We start from the raw sequence: 26127 nt of genomic DNA on the forward strand, positions 1-26127 counted from the left end.
CCCCCGCCGCCCAAAGAACAGACTTACAAAATTATGTAAAAGCGATTTTCCTGCCCACGCCAGAGACTACAAATGACTTTGGACGCAATCCTACACTGGGTCGAGACTGTTTAAAGCCCACTGCAATTTAAACTTTTCTGAGGGTTTCAGCCTTCAAACATAATTTGTTTCCAGTTTCAGGGCCACCTTCTCCTGCCTGTGGATTTATTTCCATCCTTTGCTCCCAGTCTAATGGACAGAGGAATTCTGCTGTTTCTATCCGCCCCGTCCATGTTTACTGCTACTTTTGGTCCTCTTAAGAGCTCAGCTCTTAATACAGTCCTAACCCTATTTTGCCAACGTAGAGATTCCAATTCAGTGAGGCGCACGTTGTTCCTCAAGGAAGTTTATTCGTGCTCCTCCTCAGCTCGCATTGATTTCAGTGGGGTTTGCGCAGGAGAACTTCTCACGGAATTGGACCTTTATGGGAACTAGGCAGGGAGCGGTGCGCATCTCTCTCATCTGTTCATGTACCTTCCAATGAAACGAGGCGGCCGTTTGTTTTGCCTGCTCTTTCTACACTGGCTGGGTTTGTATGAGGTTTTGCCAATAATACATTCGAACACATAGTAAATAACAATAATTAAAAACTTTTCTTTCTGTTTAAACCTGCGCGTCCGCGTCCAAAAAGTTGGACTGGAAATTACCCCTATGACGGGGTATCCCCAATGTCAGGGTTCCTCTCTCTCCCTTCCCCCGCCACCGTCCAGGCGACACTTGCGCCTTCCCTTTTGTAAAAATGGCGGATCATGCTGATAGGCGACCTCGAGTTCCAATTCAATCAGCTCTCAATCAATAATAACGAGATTGCACTTAAGGGACTCCCATATAAAATTATTATTAGTGTTAGTAACAGGATCTCTTCCCTTTTTTCCAGAGATAAGCTGCACTTCATTGTTGATCTTGCTCGGTTGCCTTGATCGGATATGTACAAAACACCGATCCAGCCCAGTTCTGGAACCACCCAGGAGCTGTCTTGATGAACATATTCAGCTCAAGCTTTGCTGGGGGTGGGGGGCTTCTCTGCCCCGCTTTCCCGCCCACCACTGGAGCGGATGACAAAATTACGCCAGAGAACAACCTGCTCCCAGCGGATAATCCCCAACTCCGCGTTAACAAATCGTTCCTTAATCCCCCTGTAGTCTTCAGCAAGGAGGCAGATACCTGGGCTAGTGGCCTGAGGATGATCTGGAACCGAGGAGAACTTAGACGGCAGAGAGAGCTTGCCCCTGTCTCCCTAAGCCAACCGAGTCCACTTGGTTGCCGTCGGAGCCCGCCAGCGCAGGAGAAGGTCGCTGCGTCCCGGGAGCCGGCATCTCTTGCGGGGGTCGGGGGAGGAAGAGCAACAGGGCGGTTCGGTTTATTTTGGGGTGTGTGTGCGGGGGTGGGTAGGTGTTTGTGGGGTTGTTACCATGTCCGGCCATAGAGCAAGCTGGCGTTGACCAGGCCGCCGTTATATTCGACGGCCGCCGCGTCCATCTGCGCCAGGGCGCCCACTTGGCTGTGCAGCGAAGGCGGGCTGGGGGACATCTCTTCTAGGTCCGGCGCCTGGCCCAGGGAGGTCACTTGCTGCTGCTGCTGGGGGTGCTGGGCAGCGCTGCCCCCGGCCCCGCTGGCGCTGGGAGCTTGTCCGGCAGACTGACCGGCGGCGGCGGCGGCGGCGCTGTGCGGGCAGGGCTTGCCGTCCTTGACCAGAACCGGCACGGCCACGCGCCTGGGAGACGCCGCCTGGGCTTGCTGCTGCTGCTGCGGCGGCTGCTGCTGGCACAGGCCGGGCCCCTCGGGAGGCGTCTGCGTCTGCGGCTGGTGCTGGAGCTGCTGCGCGGCCTTGTCCTTGGCTTGCCTCTTCATCTTGTAGCGGTGGTTCTGGAACCAGATCTTGACCTGCGTGGGCGTGAGGTGGATCAGGCTGGCCAGGTGCTCCCGCTCGGGCGCCGACAGGTACTTCTGCTGCTTGAAGCGCCGCTCCAGCTCGTACACCTGCGCCTGCGAGAAGAGCACCCGGCGCTTCCTCCGCGGCGCAGCGTGCAGCCCGGGCGCCAGGGACTTGGCAGCCTCTGCGATGCCCGACAGAGCCCCCATGCCGGCCATGTTCATGCCCCCCGACGGGCCCATTAGCCTGGAAACTGAGCACACACACACACGGGAGAGTTAGGAGGCAGTTAGAGCAGAGGGCAATCTCGGGGAAAGGGACCCCGGGCCGAAAGCGTCAAGTATGGAGAGCTCAGCTTTATTAAGCGCTTAAGGCGACTGAGTCCCAAAGAGCTGGGACTCTTATGCGCCCTGAGATGTCAAGAGTGTCCCTGAGCACGTCCAAAGTATTTTTTCCCTCCCCACTGCGGAATTCCAATTAGCTCCCCAAATTTAGGGGTAAGGGCGCTGGAAGAGAAAATGCAGTCTGAGTACCCAGCCCCACCAGCCCCACCAGCCCTATTCCCTTCTAGCCCCTCCCCGCTTACTCGTGGGGTAGCGGGGATCCGCGTTGGCTCCGTACCAGCCCGAGGCGGCTGCGCTTCCGCGCACGCTGTCTGGATAAGGTGCCAGGTCGCCCACGTTGCCCAGCCCGCCGTTGCAGTAGCCGGCCACGGGGCCGTGGGCGAACTGCGAGACGCCGGCGTGCGCCATGGAGTGGTAGGCGGCGGCGGCGGCGTTGTGGGCGCCCATGGGGTGCTGCTGCGGTGGCGGAGGCAGGGCTGCGTTCTGGGGCTGCCGGTAGGCGGCGGCGCCCACGCCCAGGGGGGCGCCCAGGCTGCCGTCCATGGCGCCGAACTTCTTGTAGGTCTCGTCCATGGGGCTGAGGATGTCGGAGACGGAGAAGGGCGTCGTGTGCTTGGGGCTGAGCGACATGGCTCGCCGGGCGAATCTCCTGGGCTCCCTGCGCGCTCGCCCGGCCGACGCGGCTGCCCAGTCCGGACGAAAAGGGGGCTGAGCGCCGCCGCCGCCGCCCGCCGCCGCGGGAGCCCGGCCAAGGAGAGGAGGGGGCGGCAGCAGGAGGAGGCGGCGGCGGCGCGCCAGCCCTCCCGCAGCTCTCGCCTCCTAGCTGGGGTTTCTTTTAGTCCGGCGGCACCCGCTTTACGACAGACACCGGCGGGGGCGGAGCCACAAGGAAGGCTGCCCCCCCAGCAGCCACTCGCTGCCTCTGCGGCTGGAGCCCCCACCAGTGGAGAGGGGGGTCCCCCGCCAATTAGAGAGGCACCTCCAGCTGCTCCAAGGTAGGAAACCACTCCCCGCGTACAAGGAGCCCCCACCCCACGCTCCTCAAAGGGAGCCCCTGCTAGGCACAGGGGACCCCGCCTCCCCGAGGCCCTCAGAGGGAGAGGGACCCCAACTCGGAGGGTTCCCCCAGCAACTATTCGGGGCCCCGACCCCGCTCACTGGGAACCCCCGAGAGAGCCAGGCGGAGAACCCTCGACGCCGTCTCGACTTCTTGCTCCAAAAGCTGGGGGAGGCCGAGTCCTGCGAGGCCCGGGCCAAGCAAGGCCTGCCTTGGACACCATCCTAAAGGACATCCAAATGGATGGGTGGGCAGGCACGCCTCTGCCCTGGACGCCTCTTCAGGCTGCTGTACCGACTGCTCGAGGGGTGCGCTCCAGGCCCGTTCGGCACGGCCCGCGGAGTCAGCGCACACCCGCCTGGCGCCTGAGAGCGCCAGCCGCTCTTGGACTGGGTCCCTTTTGCGCCCTCCAGCAAAACTGTGGCAGCAAAGTTGGCGAAAGAGGAAATGCCCCCCCCCCCTTGAAAGCAACACCTTGAGCGTGCGCGCGTGGATGAGAACGTTTCTCCTGCCTTACAGGGTTGTTGTAAAGATGACTGAGATAATAGAAGAGGAGCGCTTTGAGCATGGAAAAGCGCGTTATAATTGCTAAGTAGGATATGATTTGAATTGAGGCTTGTTTGAAACACCTAACTGGAAGCAAGCTTCGACGTCCTCCAGTTCTCTTCCTTCAATATTGGGCAGTGGGAAAAGAAAGCGAGAAATCGAAAGTCTTGTCCAAGGAAAAGGGATGTCCAAGTACTGTACAGGACAAATTGCGCCTACGAAATCTGCGGACACTGCAGTGTGGGGACTGCATGCCACAAGCGCTTACTTCACTGGGCTAAAGAAAGAAAACAGCACTCCCCTCCCCCCCCCCCCGGTACCCAGGAAAGGATAGATTTCGGCTCTCTGCTACAACATTGCTTGAATTTTCCGGTCCAGCCTAAGATATGGAGTGAAAATGAGCGTGCCGTCGGAGCACGGACTCCAGAGAGTGGCACCGTTTGGGAAGCGTGCCCCGTGGAAACGAAAGCGGATTTGCTTCGGCCTTGTGTTTAAGGATGAGGATTGGAGCTTTCCCGGTTCTCTGTCCGTCTAAGAATCCGATTCTAAACGCATACCTCGGGAGAGAGTGTTTTTGTTCCGAGTCACGTCGGAGCCGGATGATGAAGAACAGCAGCTTCTCCTTAGCGTGACTTCTCGGGCAGAGACCACGTTCTCCTCTGGAAGCTAGAAGCCAGATCCGCCTGGCAGCTGGATTTACTAAAGCAGGTGGGGGTGGGGGGGTGTAACCACGGAGAGGAGAATCTGGGTTGACAGAATATTAAACGTGTGCCAGACCTGAACCCGTCGGGTCCCCTACCGTCGGATTCCTAACTAGGGCTGAGCCTGATTCTAGCGCTGGGTCTCCTTCAAGTGTTTTGGTGACGGCTCTTATCTTTAGAAGAAAGGCAGAGGTAAAAAACAAGCGCCCTCCATTTACAACCCGCTAGAGACCGACCCCCTCCTCCCTCTCTGTGTGGCTTCACTCTTTTGCTTGAGAAGGACCGGCGCTCTACCTCTGTGGCCCTCGAAGAGTTCCGCGTCCCCTCTGAGTAGGACTGAACGCTGGCTGGGGAGGTGAGACTAGACGGTGCCGACTTCTCGTTGATCAAGATGGAGCGACCCCTGTGAGGATGAAGAGCCGCCAGTGCTCCCGTTTTCTAGGAGCAGCCCTGAAAGCGATCGCCTTTGGCCTGGGAGAAACGTGTGTGGAGACGAGGTCTAGCGGCGGTAAGAAAAAGTGAGCGACGATCAGGTCTAGTCCTGGCTCTACGGCAGAAGCTCTACGAGCTACAAAGTTGCTTGCTGAAGAAGGAAAATGAAACGCCTACCGACTCTTTGGCCTGGGAGAAAACGTGTGTGGAGACGAGGTCTAGCGGCGGTAAGAAAAAGTGAGCGACGATCAGGTCTAGTCCTGGCTCTACGGCAGAAGCTCTACGAGCTACAAAGTTGCTTGCTGAAGAAGGAAAATGAAACGCCTACCGACTCTTGTCAGGGCGATGCGGAGCGCGCTTCATTCGGGAAAGGAGAGGGGAAGGGGGAATTCTGCTCCCTGTGGACTGCCCGCTGGCAGTTGGACGTCTATAAGGTTGTGGGCACTGTGGGCATCAGGGTGAAGAACTGACACTCTGCACGCGCCCAGAAGTACTTACCTGTGTAACACAATAGCATACGTTATTATGTGACTCTCCATGCGTCTTGGCCCAATAACACCAAAGGGTGGTGCTGAGCGGGCATCCCCAAAGGAGTTGTGCCTGCCACAACGCTAACAATACCTGCGATATCGAGGTACTTTGGACAAGTGCTGGTGCAAAGGGGGCAGTGGCGAGTGGGCAGCAAACAGCAGCCGGAGCAGGCAAGTAGGTCACTAGCCTATGGCTTTCTTGGCTCCGATGCCAAGTCTCCTCCTCCAATTTTCTTTGCCCGCTCTTGGAAGAGGCTTGCTGTTGAGCTTACTTCGGAGAAGGGCGCCAGGAGATGTCAACCTATGTCTGGCTGATGTCACTTCAGATGGCAGGCTCCACACCAATAGAAAATCATGCTCTCTTGACTTCCTTGATGACGCGCTTGTTTCCTGGGAGTAAGGGTCCTTTTTGGGGGAAGCATGCCATCACACGTGTCATCTTCTGCAGTCTGAAGTGGCACTGCCAGCTCAGGCGAGGGTCCCTGTCTGCTGCTTGAAAGCACGGGCATCTCTTTCAGAGACCCCTGTGGAACAAAGGGGCACAGGAATCTAGTCAAGGTTCAGCACTTTGGAGGCCCATCGATTTCAGTGGGAGACTTCAGCTCTTGCTTAAACCTCTCCCACTGAAATCAATACTTAATTTAGGCTGCAAATCCTAGTCCTACGTACATGGGTGTAAGTCCCACGGAACTTCAGAGCAGGCGCGCACAGGGCCGTGCTCTTAAAGTGCTGGGTGTTGACTGTATCGGACCTTTACAGCATGATCTTATTTTATGTAAGGGTTGTGGTGGGGTGGTGGCTTTTTTGTTGTTTTGTTTTGTTACTTGTGGTGCTTTTAACAAAACCTGTATTTCGGTCGAGAGGTTTAGGGGTGGGCTTATGTTTTATACATATGTGGGGCGGTGTATATGTGGTAATGAATGGAGGAACAATGAATTACGGTACTTTCAGCAATGAAAATGAGATCCACCTTGGAAGCATTTTGAGTGCCTTAAACATCGGGGGAACCCCGCAAGGAAATCCCTACTCAGATTAAAGGTTTATACTCTACGTGATCTGCTGTTCAGGGGTGAATCTTGTTCTGGGTGCCTTTATAAAGATATCGGCAACAAAGACGGGGATCTTTCACGACTTGCTCCTCGCAGGAGTTAGTCTCAGTCTTAAATACGTGAAGACCTCAAAAGGTTCCATGGAACTTCCGTCCCAGCAAGAGCGCACTATAGTTATAAAAATTATCAGTCGCGTTTCTAAAACTGTTCAGATCCACTAAAACCCTTTAAACAAGTTCACGCTGCTTTGGGACGCTTATTGCAACACACCAGAGAGTTATCCGGAGCAAACGCTCAATATAACTTTCTGATTAATCTTGCCAGTTTTCTGTCCATTCTACTGCTACTTTATAGAGCTCAAAATTTGAAGATGATTTCAAGGCCTATAGTATTTTCGGCTGTTGCAAACAGTCGCCTTTCCTAATCGAAACCTGGCCAAACACCATAAACCCGAAGCGTTTTTCGCATGTAAACTAATGGGTGTTAAAACTGTTGACTTTTGGTTTTTTTGCGATTCCGACCGAAGCAACGTAGCTTCTCTTGCTGGTACATTTGGAACTGTTGGCTGGGAATGTTTAGGACTGGCTTTTTCGAATGGGACGCCGGTAAGCCGCCTCTCTCTCAATAGGTTACTGGGTTTTAAGAAAACTGGGGTCACCTCTTTACACCTCGCTGTTGTAACTCTCAGCATAAGTAACCCAGAAAGGAGTTTGTAGATCGCTGGCCTTTCCACGTTACTGGAGTGTGAGGGAAGGAGGAAACCTCGGTGAAACGTCGCCTCCTCGTTCGCCAGGGCACCGTTTGGAAGAGGCGCACGAAACTGCGACTGCCATGTCCATTCCTACAAGGAGTGCGATACCTCGATACCCACCCGCAGGTTCAAGATCAAAAACTCCACACGTCTAGGAGAAAGTAAGAGCCTGAGAAGAAGAGTCCTGCAGGATCAGGCCACTTCTTTCCGAAGAGACCAAGCATTGCCTACGGGAAGCCCACAAGTGGGGACCTGAGTCGGGGATGGATGGGGCGCCATTGATCTACGCCAGGGAATTGCCCTCTTGGCTCTGGGGAGCCCCGTCTGGTGTCCCTGAGTCACCATTCTTCCTGTTGCAAACGTTTCTGAAAGGGGAAAAGGCACCTACTATTAGCCTAGACGTGTTTGGGTTCCGAGGCTCCATCCTCCCAACCTGAAGCGGTTGCGGGTGGGTGTCTGGGCGGGCGGGCGGGCGCGGAGATGTGAAGGAAGCAGAAGAGATGAAGGTTCCGATTTCGTGGCCTGTCGCGGCGGCGGCGGCGGAAAATCCACAGAGAAATCAGGGGCGTCAGGCAGGGGGAGCTACTGAGGTTGGGGGCAGGGACGTGGGGTAGGACTCGCCGAGCGGCTCTAACCAGGGCTCTAAGCTCAGGCCTCCGGATGCATGAAATTCACATTTGTAGGCTCGTTTTTCTATTTTTCTTCTTGTATAGGCTGGCCTGCTGTTTCACTCAGAAGTCTGTAGAAGCCAGCGGGCAAAAGGTTGCCTCCTGTTTGGGTGGCGATGCAAATGGGAAATATGCACGAATAATCCTAACATAAATAGCCCATGGGGGACTCCAAGTGAAAATGATGATAGGAAACCCTACATCCTCCTCCTCCTCCTCCTCCTCCTCCTCCTCCTCCTCCTCCAGGGCCACATTCCTCCATCCTTTCAGCATTCAATTGCTTTCATAGGAAGGCAAGTTCCCCCGGGGGTTTCTTCCCCTCCTTACTGGAAAGTGTAGGTGAACTTTGTGGGAATGTTGTAGATACTAGGAGAGGATATAATGATTTAATAGTATCCTTCCTCACTCACACTTGTGAGTCAGCAGCAGAACGACATTCCCCAGGATATAGCAGGAAGCTAGTTGGTAGATTCGTTTGAATCTCTTTACTTAAGCAATCCAATCTGGCTTTGTCCAGATTGGGTTTTGTTCCTGGCAAGTCCCCTTTTATCCCTCCTAAAAAGAATAAAAACACAACCATCTTCTTTGAAAAGTAATAAGACGTTTACTCACATTCAGTTCATAGTTGGATCCCTGAAGGCAGGCTTTAGCTTAGAGTTGCAGAAGAGGGTTTTGAGTTAATCCCATATGGGAATGAGCCCATGTGCTGCTGGCTGAGAGCAAAATATATCAGTATCAAGAGAGCATGGCACCAGGAGGAAGAAGATGGAGGTGGCTGTGTGACCAGCCCCTTTTATGGGGTCTTCCAGGGTCACACCCACCTACCTGGTCACACACAGGAGGAGGAAGCTCCAGACCAGGTGTGACAGGAAGTCATCCTGGCTGGAGTAACACCCCCCTGCGTGTTCACTCTGGGCAAACTGGAAGCGTATTTGACTGCTTATGTTACATCTCACAAACTTTATCATACAAACAGAGAGTAACCAACTGCACCTTCCACTATGACACTGAAAGCCCCGTTGCATAAAGAGCATGCAGATGCATGCAAAAATAGTGGCAGACACACCCACGTGTAAAAATATTCAGGAGAGGGAGAATTTCACTAGTAGTCAAACCACTTGATGTCCTCTGGAATAAGAGTACCTTGGGAATACTGCTAATGCAGAAAGAAAAGTGCGTGTATAGGTTCTTCAAAGAAAAAGAAGACATATAGGGTAGTTAAATCAGAAGGAAGGAAGGAAGGAGAGAGAGAGAGAGAGAGAGAGAGAGAGAATTCTTATAGCCTAGGAAGCCTTTCTCATCTCATTGAAGAGATACTCTGAAAAGGAGAAGGTATGGGGAAATCTGAATTGACGAAGGATAAAATGTGGTAAGGAAATGATTTAGAGGAGAATGTCACATCGAAGTTGGAGAATCAATGGATGTACAAGAAATGTACTATCTACATTAAGTAACAGGATGGATGAGCACATTATCATAGAACCATGGAATTGTAGAGTTGGAAGGGAACCTCAAGGGTCATCTAGTTGACATTTCAGCCCAGCAAAAGAAGAGGGAATGCAGAGCAGGGCTGGTGAGAGGGTACATGGCCTGGGGAGACCCCGGGGGGGATGCAATCTCGGGCCTTGTGTTCCCCACCTTGTCCTATTGGAAAAGAAAGGAAGCAGCCAATTGTTTATCCAATTTATGCACAGCAAACTTTGAGGGTTCAAGATTTGCAGTGCATAAACAAGATAAATAATTGGCTCTTGAGAACACACACTCTCAAAACAAGACAGGAATCAAAAGATGACCCAATTTATCAGCAGTTAAGGGTGGCTTGAGTTAAGGGTCATCTGGCCAGAGGCTGCCAGTAGCAGAAATACATGTTCCAAATCATTCAGATCCCTCTTGTTAGATGACATGCTTTAATCTTTCTTACTGTTATTTTATGTTTTAAATTGTTTTTAACCCTTTTTGTTGATAATTTTAATACTTCTTGTAAACCACTTAGCGGCTTTACTACCATCGAGTGATATATAAATTTTGTTTTAAAAAAAGAAACAAAACAAAACATTCATTTTCTATGTTGCACCCCCCCCCCCAGGTAAACAGAATAAGCTGAATGTTACAAGTCGAGGCAGTTAACATCATCCATTTTTGTCACAATGATATAAACAACACAGGAGTGCGTAATTGCTAGTGTTGTAAAAGCATATTTGTTTGTTTGTTTTTAGGAAACCTTTCCACAATTGTCCATGTATATTCAGAGCATGACAGCCATAGTCTTTTATTAACTTATGTAATAAAGCAAAACCAGATAACATACAAATTATATTCTGCCGCGGGACGCGGGTGGTGCTGTGGATAAAACCTCAGTGCCTAGGACTTGCTGATCGTATGGTCGGCGGTTCGAATCCCCGCGGCGGGGTGAGCTCCCGTCGTTCGGTCCCAGGTCCTGCCCACCTAGCAGTTCGAAAGCATGTCAAAGTGCAAGTAGATAAATAGGTACCGCTTTATAGCGGGAAGGTAAACGGCGTTTCCGTGTGCTGCGCTGGTGCTGGCTCGCCAGAGCAGCTTCGTCACGCTGGCCACGTGACCCAGAAGTGTCTTTGGATGGCGCCGGCTCACAGCCTCTAGAGCGAGATGAGTGCGCAACCCTAGAGTTGGGCATGACTGGCCCATACCTTTACCTTTATATTCTGCCATTTATCCTCTGTGCAGCCACACTTGTTTAGTTAATTTCCCCACACTTGGTGGAATCAGTTCTCAAAAACAAATATTTTCCAGTTCTAGCAACTGGAGGTCTAGTGGCCACAAATAAAATTGTCAGTGATTCCTTATGCATCAGATCTTTTGTATACCCCATACAAAAAGATAGTAAGAGAAACTAGGGTTTATATGGGATAATTTTGCCACAATTTCATCTTTACCAAATGTCACAGACACCTCATACAGCTGCCTGTCTCTTGGACTAACTGTGCTATCCTAATTGCAGCCAGCCTGGATGGGGTAGTGGTTCAAATCCCCACTCAGCCATGAAGCTCACTGGGTGACCTTGGGCCTCTTGCCGTCCCTTAGCCTGACCGACCTCACAGGGTTGTTGTGAGGATAAAATGGGGAGGAGGAGAAGTATGCACACCACCTTGCGCTCTTTGGAAGAAAGGTGGGATGTAGAACCATAGAACTGTAGAGTTGGAAGGGACTATGAGGGTCATCTAGACCATCCTCCTGCAATGCAGGAATCTTTTGCCCAACACAAAATGACAACAATGTCTACTTAGAAGTAAGCCCTATTAAATTCAATTATGTTTACTCCCAGGTAAGTGCAGTTAGGACTGCTACCTTTGTTGTGAACTTTACATAGGATCTAAGGAGGCAGGTATCACCTTTGTACAACTTTCAAGGCATTTATTTCTGCAGAGGCTTTGTCAGCCATTCTGCTCCATAGCGGTTTCTAGGTCATTTCCCCACACTATATTGTTATAGGTTTTTGGGTACCAGAGTTTGTGCTTAGATTTAGTAAGTGCTAGAATTTAATCAATGCTTGGCTGAATTTAGCAGTGTCAAAATTGCCAAGCCAGTCTGAGAATGACAGAGATGTTAAGCAAACAAGGACAGGGTTATGATCCATCAAGAAAGCCATCAGCGAGGCAAAGACTTGTGGGTAGTTAGCAAAATACAATGTCAGTCTTGGGAGGGGGGAGTTTCAGAATCACAGTGGGTAAGCAAGAGGAAAATTAGTTGTGTTCTGCAAGCAGTTTACAAGCTAGAGAAAAGGGGGGCAGAGCAGAATGGGGGCTGGAGTGTAATCCTGGGAACCCCTCCATCCTAGGCTCAGGTCCTATATATGTAGAAACCATGACAAACCTAGACAGCATCTTAAAAAGCAGAGACATCACCTTGCCAACAAAGGTCCGTATAGTTAAAGCCATGGTGATGTACTGTATGGAAGTGAGAGCGGGACCATAAAGGCTGATCGCTGAAGAATTGATGCTTTTGAATTCTGGTGCTGGAGGAGACTCTTGAGAGTCCCATGGACTGCAAGAAGATCAAACCTCTCCATTCTGAAGGAAATCAGCCCTGAGTGCTCACTGGAAGGACAGATCCTCAAGCTGAGGCTCCAATACTTTGGCCACCTCATGAGAAGAGAAGACTCCCTGGAAAAGACCCTGATGTTGGGAAAGATGGAGGGCACAAGAAGAAGGGGACGACAGAGGACGAGATGGTTGGACAGTGTTCTCAAAGCTACAAACATGAGTCTGACCAAACTGCGGGAGGCAGTGGAAGACAGGAGTGCCTGGCGTGCTCTGGTCCAGGGGGTCACGAAGAGTCGGACACGACTAAATGACTAAACAACAACATTCCCTGTTTGAAACATGGCAACCCCAACCACAGTCCCATTTCCAAAGGAAAAACAGAGCCTGCTAAGTGCCTCCACCCCTGGAATCTCACACTGCTGTGGAGATTGGGATGGAGTGTGACAATATGATGTCCCTCTAAGACACCTGCCATCTCCTTTAACAAATGTAATACATTGTGCAAATACTTCATACAGGGAAATTTACAAAATCAAGTTTTCAAATGAGCTAAGCATTTTGCATAGCCATTCTATTGATTTTTGTTATTAAAAAGTGAATGGTTTGGTGCAGCTGTAACCAATTATGCTGCAACCTCCTGGCCGTTCCCTAATTTGCTCACTTTTCAGAGGAACTTGAAGAAATCCCCCTTCTTGTATGTTCCTGCTCCTTCACAATCCTTAAATTAAATGTAAAAGTACTGCTCCCGTCCACCCCTGTCTAAACAAGGAAGCATCATGGATGAAGGCCTCCAAGCTGAGGACACAGGTAAAGAGAGCTGCCCCTCTCCACACCTTCCATCCCAGCTGCCTTCTAACCAATCAGAATATTGATCTGTGTTACTCAGTGATGTCTACAATGACTGGTTGTGGCTCTCCAGGCTTTCAGAAAGAATCTCTCCCAACCACATGTAGATATGTCAGGGACTGAACCTTCAGTGCGGAAAGGAGATGCTTTGCACTAAACTATAACCCTTCTCATTGCTCCTGATTTTTATTTAGTTGTTTACAGGATTTTGAGACTGCTTTTCACTAAAGACCCCAGAGTGGGTTTCCAAACAATAAAAATAATAGAGATTATGCAAACAAGTGAAATTTAAAATCAAAGCCAACTAATACAGACAATTCAGATAAGGGCACCTGGAACTCTAGGGCAGGGCCGTGAGCCATGCAGCACAGCATTATTGGGGTTGGATTGGCAGGCTCTGGAACAGGAGGAGGAGGAGGAAGAAGAAATGGGGGTGGCGGAGCTGATTGGGTTGGATTAGAGAGGGTTGCTCCTTTCTGCCCTGACGCCAACCACTTTGGAAGACGTTCCTGAAGAGATGTACTGCTTGCCAAATTGTGTTCTTGTGCTAATTCACAAAACCCTGAGGTCCACAACAGACAAAAGATTCCTGCATTGTAGGGGGTTGGACTAGATGACCCTCAGGGTCCCTTCCAACTCTACCGTTCTATGATTCTATGACTGTCTGATCCCTTATGTTCTACCTTGACCACTGAGATCATCTGATGGCATACTTGTGGGAATGTTCAGGGTGGCAGGAGAGGATATATTGTTTATTAATATCCTTCCTAACTAACACTAGCAAGTTCCTTTACTTAGCAGAGTGCATTTACACAGCAGAAAACTAGTTGCAAACTCGTGTGAGTTTCTTAAGACAATACGCAATTCAATCTGGCTTGTCCAGATTTAGATGTGTTCTAATATTTTCCTGGTAAGAGCCCTTGAATCCCTCCTAAAAGAATAAAGACACCACAGTCTTGTTCATAAGCAATAAAAAGGAAGTTTACTAATGATCAGACAGGGCACAGTGTTATCCCTGAAGGCAGGCTTAAGGCTTAAAGTTACAAACTTATACTAATAGGTTTATCCCATAAGGGAGATGACCTGGGGACTGCTTCATTCCACGAAGTCCGCAGGACAAAAAGAAGATGGAAAAGAGAGAGAGTGGCAGCATGCCTTGTCCTTTTACCAGGTCTGGAAAGGTCACACCCACCTATTAGTTAATGCAAGTAAGGATGCCCCAGGCCAGGAGGAACAGGAAGTTCTGACTAGCTGATCCAAACATCCCCTTGCGTGTCCACTCTAGGAAAACAAGGAATGTTGTATTTGACTGTTCTCAGTGGATTACATCCCACTATACTTCTGGTGGTTCCCCATGCCTCTGAGATTTAGGATATGAGACTTCAGTGTAGCAGGCCCTGCCAGAAGAAGAAGAGGAAGAGGAAGAGGAAGAGGAAGAAGAAGAAGAAGAAGAAGAAGAAGAAGAAGAAGAAGGGGGGGAGGAGTTTGGACTTGATATCCCATGTTTCACTACCCTTCTGGAGTCTCAAAGCGGCTAACATTCTCCTTTCCCTTCCTCCCCCACAACAAACACTCTGTGAGGTGAGTGGGGCTGAGAGACTTCAGAGAAGTGTGACGAGCCCAAGGTCATCCAGCAGCTGCATGTGGAGGAGCGGAGATGCAAACCCAGTTCCCCAGATTATGAGTCCACCGCTCTCTACACCACACTGGCTCCAGTAGAGGCTCTGTGGGAATTATCCTTGCCTACTTGTAGCTGTTTCCCTAAAACTGATTATTTAGACAGACCTTTGAATGATTAATTTCTTTTCCATAATCAGTTTTTAAATTATGCTTTTATTTATGTTACTGTAATTTTATGAAAATTTAAATAAAATCTGGTCCTGTTGCATGGAATCAGTTTCAGTTGCTGTTGACCTGAGAATGTGCCCTGCCTGCCTGGCTCTTGCCTAACCCAAGTAGACAAAGGCTCTTAGCCAGGAAGTAAGAAAAAGATTGTTTTTTAAGCAGATAATGATACAGACTCAGCAGCAGATACAGGGCTGAGGAGTCACAGTTCAGGCACTGAGGAGCAGGGCAAGAAGGTCAGGACTGGGCGGAAGCCAATGGGTTTTCCTGCCTGCCAAGCTTTAAAGACAAGGTGTGGCAAATTAAGTGGTTTCCAGCTGTAATGCTTTAAGAGAATATGGAGAAAAAAAAAGGTTTAGAAATAGGTTAAAATTTATTGATAAGGATTTGCTGAACTAACAATTTGAATTGGAATACAAAAAAGGGAGGTATGAGGAGGTCTGGGAAATAAGTTAATGAAAAATAAGTAATGGAAACTTTATGTGTTTTTAAATATTTTTATTTTTGTATTTTTGTTATTTTCTTCTTCTTCTTCTTTCTTTTTTCTGTATTACTATTGAAAACTTTAATAAATATTCTTTAAAAAAATTTAAAGACAAGGTGTGGCAAGTTCATTCACGAAACTCACTCAACTTGGCATGTCTGCTCACCAACCTCCCACACTGCCAATGAAAACCAATACATGAAGAGATTATGAACCTATTCGCGTGATGCTGACACAAAACTCCACATGTACACAATGCAAAAGAAGGAAAGGGCACTACTCCCTTCTCTCCCCTGCCTCTTTCTCTCCTCCCCAAACTCACAATGCCTATGGCAGCAATGTCTCACACCAGATGTAACTGATCTCTAAAAAAGACTCCGTGAACTGAAAACAGAGTCACTATATGTAGCTTTGTTATTCATGAAAATCTTTCAATAAAACCTTTGTGTTTTTTCCAAAAACTTGGATTTTCAGGACTGTGCTCCATTGAAGCTGATAGGTTCGCTCCCATCTGCAAAGGTGGGGCCAGAGGTGAGTCCTTCTCAGTGGCTGCTGCCAGACTTGGGAACTCTCTCCCTCGAGAAGTTAGACTGGCTCCATCCTTTTTGTCTTTCTCCTGGCAGGTGAAGACCGTCTTGCTCCAACAGGCTTTTGGGAACAGACAGCTTTTAATAAAAGGGCTGGTGCTGCACAGTATTTATTACAATTATTGCTATGGTTTTAATAGATTTTACATATGCATATAATGTTACTTTTAAAAATATTTAATTGCTTTTTAATGATGCGCCTTTTCTATGTTTTTAGCAGTTCTCATTTTTATATATAAGCTGACTTGAGTACCTTCAGGAAAAAAGGTGATTTTGAACATGTTAATAATAATAATACTAATACTAATAATAATAATAATAATAATAATAATAATAATAATAATGTCAGAGCTGCCTCCAGGTCCCAGCTCACAGAGGACCAACGCTAGCCGGTAGTAATGTACAAAAGTCTTTATTGAGGTTCAGTTTCCATTTACAAGCCGCAGTGTGCAGCCCTACGTCTAGACGCTAGATCGGCGAAGCCCTGTCTGAGTCTCCACCCCCTGTACACCAGTTTAAGACTCTAGCCTTACTCCACCTTTTCCGTTGCTCCTTTCTCCTCTGGGTCCTTCTGTCCCCCGGTGTCTCCTCCTTCCTGGACTCTTCTGACGCTGACCCCCCTGACTCCTGTCCCTCCTTTCGGCGGGCTTTAGGACCTGGCTCCCTATCCGGGCTACCCACTGTGCCGCTCGCCTGTACATTTGAACTTGGCGCGCGCGCCCAGCTTCCAACCTTCCTCTTGACCGTTTCCTCGCTCTCCGATGGAGGCGTGGCCAATCCTGACTCATCTCCTCCCGCTGGCGGTGAGCAGCCTGATCCCGATACCTGGGACTCCTCCCCCCTACTGCTCTTTGGTGGGGAAGCTGGTCCCGATTTCCAGCTGCTGCTCTCTCAGTCCCTTCTGGCCCCTTCTTCCTGGGGTGTCCCCCTTGCTCTGACCCTGGGAGCCCCTTTCTGTGAGTCTTCCGATTCGCTGGAAAGACTCAGAGACCTCGGACCACTGTCATCGCTTACGTTTCCTTCGGATTCCTCCCCCTCGCTCTCCGTTTCCTCCCTTTCCTGTGCCTCTGCTCCTGAGCCCCTGACAAATAATAATAATTCCGGGCAACAATCCTACACCCTCCTGTTTGATCACTGCTGCCTCCTGTTCCACCACTTCCCTCGGCTGCATTGAGGAGTAGCACGTTGCCATTAGCTTATTCCAGCTTCTGGGTCATATTCAAGGGCAGCCCCACACAAAGCGTATTACAGTAATCAAGTCTTGAGGTTACCAGTACCAGTAGCTTCCCCTCCTGGGCTTGTTCCTTGCCTCCACTCATTCCACAAGTCTCTGTGGCTGAGAAGAATGACAATGGGACAATGTCAGAAGTGCTGCACAAATCCACTTGCACAGATTCCACTCATTTCAGTATGGCTTGCACCAGAGAACTTCACACTGGATCGTGCCCAAAGTCTTTGCCACATTTAAGGCACCTGCTCTTCTTTGGCCTAATGCACAGAAAACTACCCTACCTTGAATATGATAACAAGCTGAAAGAAAAATGCTACGCTCTTTGGGCAACGCTATTGAGCTTAACAAATATCGCTCTAACAAGCCCAAGGCGGCAGAATTATTGTTGTTGATGAATGGAGCAGTGTATAACTCAACACATACAACACAAAGCCTGGCAGCAACGATGAAGGTCGTTTTCTTGAAACATGCCTTTATTCGGCCTGATGCAGTAATTACACATTAGAAAACAAAACACAGGATGGCTGCTATTTCAACAGCCATGGCTGTGAACACAGCAAAAGTGTCCAGACTCCACAGGTTGGCCTTAATAAAAGCCTCCATGAAAAAGTCAATGCTTTTATATAAAAAAATAAAAGTTAAATAACTTGGCTTCCATGGTACTTGTTTCACATGTTCAAGGCTTCACTCTTTCAGAAGGAGTTTGATACCTATTGTCACAAAGTAATTGGATTCTTTCTTCTCTGCTCTACAGATGCACCAGAGCACAACAAATAAAATTCACCGGGTCCTTAGCTGTAGGTCTAAAAATGGCACTGATGTGGTCATCACCATGGATGTATTTTCTACAGAATAATCTCTGCATTGAAATAAATAACGGCCTTTAACCCCAAACAGCAACACAAAACACCACAACAACCCACAAAGGAACCCAGCCAACTAAGGACTAATGGGAGAGGAATTTCTTTCTCATTGTGATCACTAGGTGGAAGCCAGCACAGGTCAGAGCTGATCAAGGCCGATATAAACCTACAAACAAAGAAGCAGCTTGGGGAGGGGCAGAATGTGAGACAGGCTTACCTTTTCACTTCCACAGTCTATAGTTCAATTCAAAATGATGTGTGCTTCTTTGAGGAGACCACAGACAACTTTATCCCATCACAGGTAAGAAGAGTGTGCAGTGACAGGAAGATGAAGTTTTCTATTGTTCTCCTTCCTACCACAAAGGTTTAGAGGTTGTGACATCATACAGTCTCGTTTATGGTTCTCTAGAAATCATGCATCTGTGGTTTTGGCTGCAGATTCTCCCACAGGAGAGCCTTCTGTCAATTACTGGGAGAGTAAATGAAGGTGTCTAGCCAATGCCTGGGTCTGTTGTGAGTAGAGGCTCTACAGCGGCTGAGATTGAGCCAGATAACAACCTACCATGAACCCCCCCCCCTCTCTCTCTCTCTCACACACACACACACACAAATGCGCGCGCGCACACACACACACACACACACACAGACACTGTGTGACACCCCAGCAACCTATTGTGTTTCAGTAAGGTTTACTAAGGTAATGTGTGTGAACTGCTTTGAGTATTCTGAAGTGTCAAATAAATGTTATGAGTTGGTTTCACAACCACCAGTTTGATGCTGCTCAATAGCAACAGGGTCCCAATTCATACTCGCGTGCACTGGCTATTTCTGCAAGAAAAATCAAGGGCAAACCTCTGTGTTAACATCACATGAAGTTTGGCCTTTGTTCAGCCTTCTTCATTTTAGTTTCTTTATACCTCTACTCCTCCCCACCCCGTTCAGCTCAGCTGCCATCAGCATTCTGAAAGCTTTTTGACAATTTAGGGATTCAAATTCTTCAAATTTACAAACTTCTATAGTTCAGTGTACGTAGCAACTACTTCCTTATACTTTATTTCCAAACCAAGTATCACTAAACCAGCTGAAGAGAAGAGCAATGATCAGGACTGGGACCACAGTGCAGAGAGAGAAGGGCTTTCCTTCCAGGACATGATCCTGACTCAATCCCTTCCTCCAACTCTTCTACGTGGTCTATGAAGGAAGCAGCTTTGCCACCACTACCAGTTACACTACCCCACTCCACCTCCCATAGCAAATTTTCCTGTCTGGTTAATTGGCACTCAGTAAGAAGTAGGACTTTGCATTATTATTTTTGCTGGGGTTTATATACTGGTTAATCCAGTATATAGCAAAACAAAAGGAGTGAAATGAGTTCCTGAATAGAATGGGTCTTAATTGTCACAGATATTTCCCCTTGCATATTCCTGAATCTGTACTTCTTAATTTACCGTATTTTTCGCTCTATAAGACGCACCAGACCACAAGACGCACCTAGTTTTTGGAGGAGGAAAACAAGAAAAAAAATATTCTGAATCTCAGAAGCCAGAACAGCAAGAGGGATCGCTGTGCAGTGAAAGCAGCAATCCCTCTTGCTGTTCTGACTTCTGGGATAGCTGCGCAGCCTGCATTCGCTTCATAAGACGCACACAAATTTCCCCTTACTTTTTAGGAGGGGGAAAGTGAGTCTTATAGAGCAAAAAATACAGTAGTACTTCAAGCCAATAACAACAACAACAATTTATTATTCCCCAGCCACTCTGGGTGGCTTCCAACAAAATATTAAAATTACAATAGTCTGTCAAACATTAAAAGCTTCCCTAAACAGGGCTGCCTTCAGATGTCTTCTAAAAGTCTGGTAGTTGTTTTTCTCTTTGATATCTTCTGGGAGAGCGTTCTACACGGTGCCACCACCGAGAAGGCCCTCTGCCTGGTTCCCTGTGACTTGGCTTCTCGCAGCGAGGGAACTGCCAGAAGGCCCTTGGAACTGGATCTCAGTGTCTGGGCTCTTCCTTGATGAAGTGGTTTAATTCTGACAGCACTTTTCAAAGTTATTCAGCAAGTTAACATTCCTTTTCAGATGTCCTCAATGCTTTTATCAGCTTTTTCAATTTCCCTGTATCAGGAGCTGCCTGAAGTACACTTGGTGGGCCTCAGGCTCACATAACTTTCTCAATGACTCAAGCCGAAAACCACACAACCAAAGTTCTGGAGAGCTGGACGCTTCTCTGCAGGAAAAGGAAGACATGACCTCAAGGCCTCAAATAGAAAATGGCAATTCACATCTAATTCTGCAAGCAGATTGAAAGTGCTGTGTGGAAGAAGAGTGAAATATCAATGATAAGGATTTGACACTCATTGGTTATCAATTATTGTTGACCTGAGTGTCTGGGCTGAAAGATGGAGGTGGAGATGCTCCTTCAGGTATATTGGGCCGAGGCCATTTAGGGCTTTAAAGGTCAGCACCAACATTTTGAATTGTGCTCGGAAATGTACTGGGAGCCAATATAGGTCTTTCTTTAGCAGCACTTGTGCAGAAATCCTGCCTCCTCCTCCTCCTCTCACCTGCTCTGCCAAAGACAGTGGCTCTTTTGGATTTGGAGGCAATTAACACTCTTATGGACAAAGATTATGGGCTTTATTGGTTGCGCAGCAAGTATAAAGCTACCAGGCTAGATCATATTAATGCACAACAAGAATAAAGCATAAGGCTACTATCAAGATAGTAATTCTTATGCCCCTCCAGTTGCTAATAATTCCTTCCTAGGAATGACAACAGCTGGATCATAGAATTGCAGAGTTGCAAGGGACCATGAGGATCATCTAGTCCACCCCCTCCAATGCTGGAATCTTTTGCAACACAGGAATCTTTTGCCCTCTGTGGGGCTCAAACCCGTGACCTTGAGATTAAGAGCCTCTTGCTCTACTGACTGAGCTATCCCTCGGGGTCTGGACCCACAGATAGCTGGAACTTTTGTCACATAGCACCAATCTGGATCTCTCCTCTGGGTCTCCTGCTCAGTGCTTCCAGCTCTCACATTAATAGCCTGCATCCTGCTGAGCAAGCGAACTGGTGCATTGCTCATGCCCACCTGAGTCCTAAGAGCATGGGTAGGCAAACTAAGGCCCAGGGGCCGGACCCGGCCCAATCACCTTCTCAATACAGCCCACGGACGGTCTGGGAATCAGCATGTTTTTACATGAGTAGAATGTGTGCTTTTATTTAAAATGCATCTTTGGGTTATTTGTGGGGCATAGGAATTCGTTCATCCCCCCCCCCCCCAATATAGTCCGGCCCACCACATGGTCTGAGGGACGGTGGACCGGCCCCCTGCTGAAGAACTTTGCTGACCCCTGCCTAAGAGCCTCCCATCAGGATCAAAGGGATGAGTCAGGAGACGGCAGCTGCCTCATGATCTCACCTCTCAAGGCCACACATCTCTAAGGGGTAACACCTGTCATGCACAGGGCATACACTTTCCATTCTACTGAGTCTGCATTTCTACAATAGTTCTGGCTGGACAGAAACAGCTTCAACTCTTTCAGAACTCATGTGTACAAGCTTTCAAAATTATTCCTGCAAAGCATTCTAATTCCATGTCTTCTTATATGGCCATAAAAAGGGGAATCGATAAGCATCATTCTTAATGCCTCATGATACGTGTTCTTCTGGACATGCCCCCAGACACCTGCCTGGCTCTTTTTGCTGCCCTGCCCTCATTTTGGCAGCTGTGGTCTGCATTTTGCTTAAACTGTGGGATGGCTTGGCTGCTATGGGTGAGGCTAGGATACCATGGAAAGTAAAAAGGGACGCGGGTGGCGCTGTGGTCTAAACCACTGATCCTCTTGGGCTTGCTGATCAGAAGGTTGGTGGTTTGAATTCCTGCAACAGAGTGAGCTCCCGTCGCTCTGTCCCAGCTCCTGCCAACCTAGCAGTTCGAAACGGCGTTTCCATGCACTCTGGTTTCCGACACAGTGTTCTGCTGCACCAGAAGCGGTTAAATCATGCTGGCCACATGGCCTGGAAAGCTGTCTGCTCCCTGAGCCTGAAAGCAAGATGAGCGTTGCAATCCCATAGTCGCCTTTCACTGGAATTGACCATCCAGGGTCCTTTATCTTCCCTTGACTTGCCGCGGAAAGTCCAGTCCTTGGTGAAGAGGCATGGTGGTTGGTGGTTGGCAGCAGTGGGGCATAGCCAGCTAGGGGCCAACTATAATCATAATCATATTAATTTTATTATTTATACCTCTCCCATCTGAATCATAGAAAAGTAAAGTTGGAAGGGATCCCAAGGGTCATCTAGTCCAACCCCCTGCAGTGCAGGATTAATATTTCTTTCATTCTCATATAGACAAGATGACAAACCGGTTTCACTAATCATTAGCTGCTTTCTTTCACTATTATCTAGCTGGGGAGCAACAGACTGGCTCGTTAATGCAGCTAACGAAAAAGGTTAGTTTAAGAATTCTGCCAAGTTTCTGATATTTTGACAAATAGCATAGCTAATTTCAAGGAAAAAATGTTCTGTGGACAAAAAATATCAGCTTTTTTGTATGAACTGTGTTTGTGAATTCAAAACCTGATCTCTGCATTTTCATAAACAAGGGGAAGGAGGAGGAGTGACAATTGCAGTATTCAGCAATGTACAGCTGCATACAGATGTTTGAAAGACAACACCCTTGTCCTAAAAAAGTACCCAGGACAGTTGCACAACGTCTGCTAGCACAACTGCCATGTTTGTTCTCTGCATTGTTTCAACTCATATAACAATTGTGTGGTGCTCATTCTAGTGTTAAACTTCTAATTAATTATGACATTTCTACGGTTCACATTTTGCTTTAAATTTGGGAACCTGAAAGAAAGTTAATTAGCTCTCTCTATGCAAAGGATAGAAAAACAGAATCTTGAGAAATCGCCATCTTGCCATTTCAAAAAGGTCTTTCCTGTCAGATGTCTTGAGCTCCTTTGAACTGGCATTTTCTCTGAGGCTGTTCCAATAGCTTTTTAATTGAATTTTGGTTTGTTAGTTTTAACACATTTTTAGTCTTATTGCATTGGGTCTCCTATACACTGCTTACAGACAACTGTGATAAAGCAGTATACAAATTGTTGAAATTGTTGAAATAAAAACAAACAAACAAACAAACAAACTTGAACGCAAAAGAAAATACCTTATTAGGCCATCTTCATATATTGTATTTTGCATTGATGGATGAATTCACCCTCTGAAATGATTTAATTCATAAACCTCTGTAGCATGATCTTTCTCATATGTTGCTCATAGCTTTGATTATGTTCACAAGATAAATGTACAGTACTCTGTCTATTGTTGGAACTGTAAAAAGCCAAGCTACAAACAAATGTCCTACAGTTGGAGAGCAATTATATTTAACCATTCAGTTTCACAGTACATCAAAAAACAATGCTTGTGACCTAATTATTTCAGGGTTTCTTTTCTTTTCTTGCCCAAAATACAGAGGCAGGAATCCTCATAAATACCTTTCCACTGAAAGTTTACACATAAAAGCATGCTAATGAATACTGTGATAACGCATTTTGTTCTTTTTGCGTCTGTGATAATCTGGAGAGCATAATCAGAGACATGAGCTGCAGCTGAGAGTCTGACTCCATGGCTAGATTTATAAACTGAATGAAGCCACTCATATACACTTATCATTACATTTGGGGTAGAATAGGGTTTTCCATACATTATGTTCCCTGTTCATCCAGGATTCTCACTTTAGTTCCTTGTATGTTCAGATGCCATGGATTGGAAAGAAACGTGACGACAGCCTTTCTCAGGAGGGCTGCCACCTGCCACTCAGCTGTAGCCCCAAGTACTTCTAATTTATACTGGCTGCTTTAGGAATCATTTAAAGTGGGAAAGCATTTCATAAATAAAAAACATAAAAAATACATTGATACAGCGGTTGCTGTTGTTGTTTCGTTGTTTAGTCGTGTCCGACTCTTCGTGACTCCATGGACCAGAGCACGCCAGGCACTTCTGTCTTCAATACAGTGGTACCTTGGGTTAAGTACTTAATTTGTTCCGGAGGTCCGTTCTTAACCTGAAACTGTTCTTAACCTTAATCTTCATCAAACTATCCACTACAACACCGTCATTCCTTGTCAGCCACTGCCAGTTTGACCCCATGAGTCTGACCTATATGTTAACTTAGTTTTTCCCCCTTGCCTGTACATGCATCACTTTGTACTTGTTTACACTGAATTGCATTTTCCATTTTACTGCTCATTCACTCAGTTTGGAGAGGTCCCTTTGGAGCTCATTGCAATCTCTTTTTGTTTTAACAATTCAGAATCATTTGTGAATATAGCCAATAATTTGCTCACTCTAAACTCTAGGTTAAAATTTGTGGGAATGTTGTGGGTAGCAGGAGAGGATATATTGACTGAATATTATCCTTCCTAACTCATGCTAGTGAGTTTATTCATACGGCAGAGTACATCCCCCTCTTTACACAGCAGAAAGCTAGTTGCAGATTCATTAGAATCTCTTAAGTTCTATTATTCCTGGTAAGACCCCTTTGATTCCCTCCTAAAAGAATAAAGACACAACAGTCTTGTTCATAAGTAACAATAAGAAATTTACTCACATTCAGTTCACAGTTGGATCCCTGAAGGCAGGCTTTAGCTTAGAAGAGGGTTTGAGTTCATCCCACATGCTGCTGGCTGAGAGCCAGCAGTGCAGTCCAAGAGAAGAAAAGGCATCAAAAGAGAGGAAGGTGGCTGCATGACTGGACCTTTTGTGGGGTCTGGAAGGGTCACGCCCACCACCTGGTCACATGCAAAGGAAGGATGCCAGGTGTAAAAGGAAGTTCAATTGACTGGACCAACATTCCCCTACATGTCCACTCTAGGTAAACAGGAAATGTTGTATTTGACTGCTTATGTTACATCCTACAAAATTAAAGGTTTGATAGGCCAAGTGTCTGCTGAAAAGAAAATGTCATTGTACAATGCTGGAAGGACATAATCAGCAAAGAAACAGCTTCCATTGACAGGAAGTCATAAGTCTGAGCATGGCCTCAGAGAAAGTCCTCTCTAATGTATCAAGCATATGCAACTAGATGTTGCTGAAATGCCTTAGTAAATCTCCATAGAACAGGAGTGTGGCGCTACATCCAGCCAATGGACTGGATCCTTACCTCTCCAAATGGCTAAGTTTGACAGCTTGGTAGCACCATCCAAACATCAGTCACCTGATGTCACAATGACCCCAGGTGACCCATCATCCTTTGCCCACACAGTTTGAAAAGAAACCACAAAGGAACGGTCCTTTCCAAACCTTTGAAAATCAGCTGTATGGTGTTGCTTGCAAACCTTTTTTTCAGCAAAGTTGCATCTTTATCTGCCGCAAACCTGACATTATGCATGGCATCAGAAGTGGGGCCGTGTCAGAAGCAAGCCAGCAGTAAATCACACCATGCAAGTTGGAGTTAATTTTTATTAGCAAGAACACAATCTGCACAGACTTGACAAAGTGTCAGGTCTAATGAGCACAGCAGCTCACCCCCAGTATGTCTTGTCCCATGGATCAGTTGTCAAGACTGAAAGTATCTGCCTCCCTACAGCCATCTAAGTCCCCTCTGCTCCAGGGTTTTCCCCAATCAGAAACTGTACCTGCCTGAAGCCAACCTCTCCTTTGCTCTTTTCATGCCTCTTTTGGTTCTGTGAGACCAGGGGAGAGGGGAACTTGTCACTGCAGAAGTGGGAGACACCCATGACTCTTCACCAGCCTGAGTCATCTCTGCCTCTTGGCCTCCCTCCTCCCCTGCTTCAGCTTCTGTGTCTGTTTCTGGTCTTCTCTCTGCCACATACTCCCCCCGCTCACTAAGCCCTGTTACCTCTTAAGCTTGCCAGTCTGCTCCCTCTGACCACTCAGCATTGTCCCACCACTAGTCTCCTGGCTCTGAACCTTCTTTCCTTGGGGATTCTCCAGCTGGTTTCTCCCAGCAGTCCTCTGCATCCAACCAGTCCATGAGAGGCAGGTGGGCATGGCTTGGCTGAGATGACCTTGCTGGCCAAATGGGCAGGTCTGATGGGTTTAGTTAGGCCTGTGGATAGTGGTTTCCATTTGCTGCACAGAAGAGCTTAATAGGTTGCAGGCTCCTGTGGTAGAAGATGGTCTTTAAATATTTATGTTTTAAAATTGGCAATTACAATCTCTTGTTAAAACCATTCTTTCAGTCCTCCCCCTCCAGTCCTGGTCGTAAGCATGGCTCTGTGTTGCTCCAAATCCCCACT

At 47.7% G+C, this 26127-nt stretch overlaps 2 protein-coding genes across 2 annotated transcripts in view; one reads left to right on the forward strand and one right to left on the reverse strand.

Moving 5' to 3' along the window:
- The window catches only part of KIZ (kizuna centrosomal protein), a 175782-nt gene extending 155087 nt beyond the window's left edge, over positions 1–20695 (forward strand). The window contains exon 14 of the mRNA XM_081917795.1: positions 20680–20695. Coding sequence (XP_081773921.1) covers positions 20680–20689 — 10 coding nt within the window. The 3' untranslated portion in view covers positions 20690–20695. The remainder of the gene's footprint in view (positions 1–20679) is intronic.
- On the reverse strand, positions 650–2940 carry NKX2-4 (NK2 homeobox 4). Its single transcript, XM_081918478.1, has 2 exons — positions 2499–2940; positions 650–2165 (listed from the first exon to the last, which is right to left on the reverse strand). The coding sequence occupies exons 1-2, from the start codon at positions 2884–2886 to the stop codon at positions 1447–1449; spliced, it is 1107 nt and encodes a 368-aa protein (XP_081774604.1). The 5' UTR covers positions 2887–2940; the 3' UTR covers positions 650–1446.
- Positions 20696–26127: the final 5432 nt, after the last annotated feature.

Source organism: Podarcis melisellensis (genome assembly GCF_964234715.1).
Source record: "Podarcis melisellensis genome assembly, chromosome: 7".
NCBI classification, from domain to species: Eukaryota; Metazoa; Chordata; class Lepidosauria; order Squamata; family Lacertidae; genus Podarcis; species Podarcis melisellensis.

Bases quoted from the DNA above. Each gene is read 5' to 3' on its own strand.
- NKX2-4 (XM_081918478.1), bottom strand. From the start codon at position 2,886: ATGTCGCTCAGCCCCAAGCACACGACGCCCTTCTCCGTCTCCGACATC. The intron at 2,166-2,498 runs GTAAGCGGGGAG...GTGTGTGCTCAG, and splicing joins GGATCCCCGCTACCCCACGA to TTTCCAGGCTAATGGGCCCG.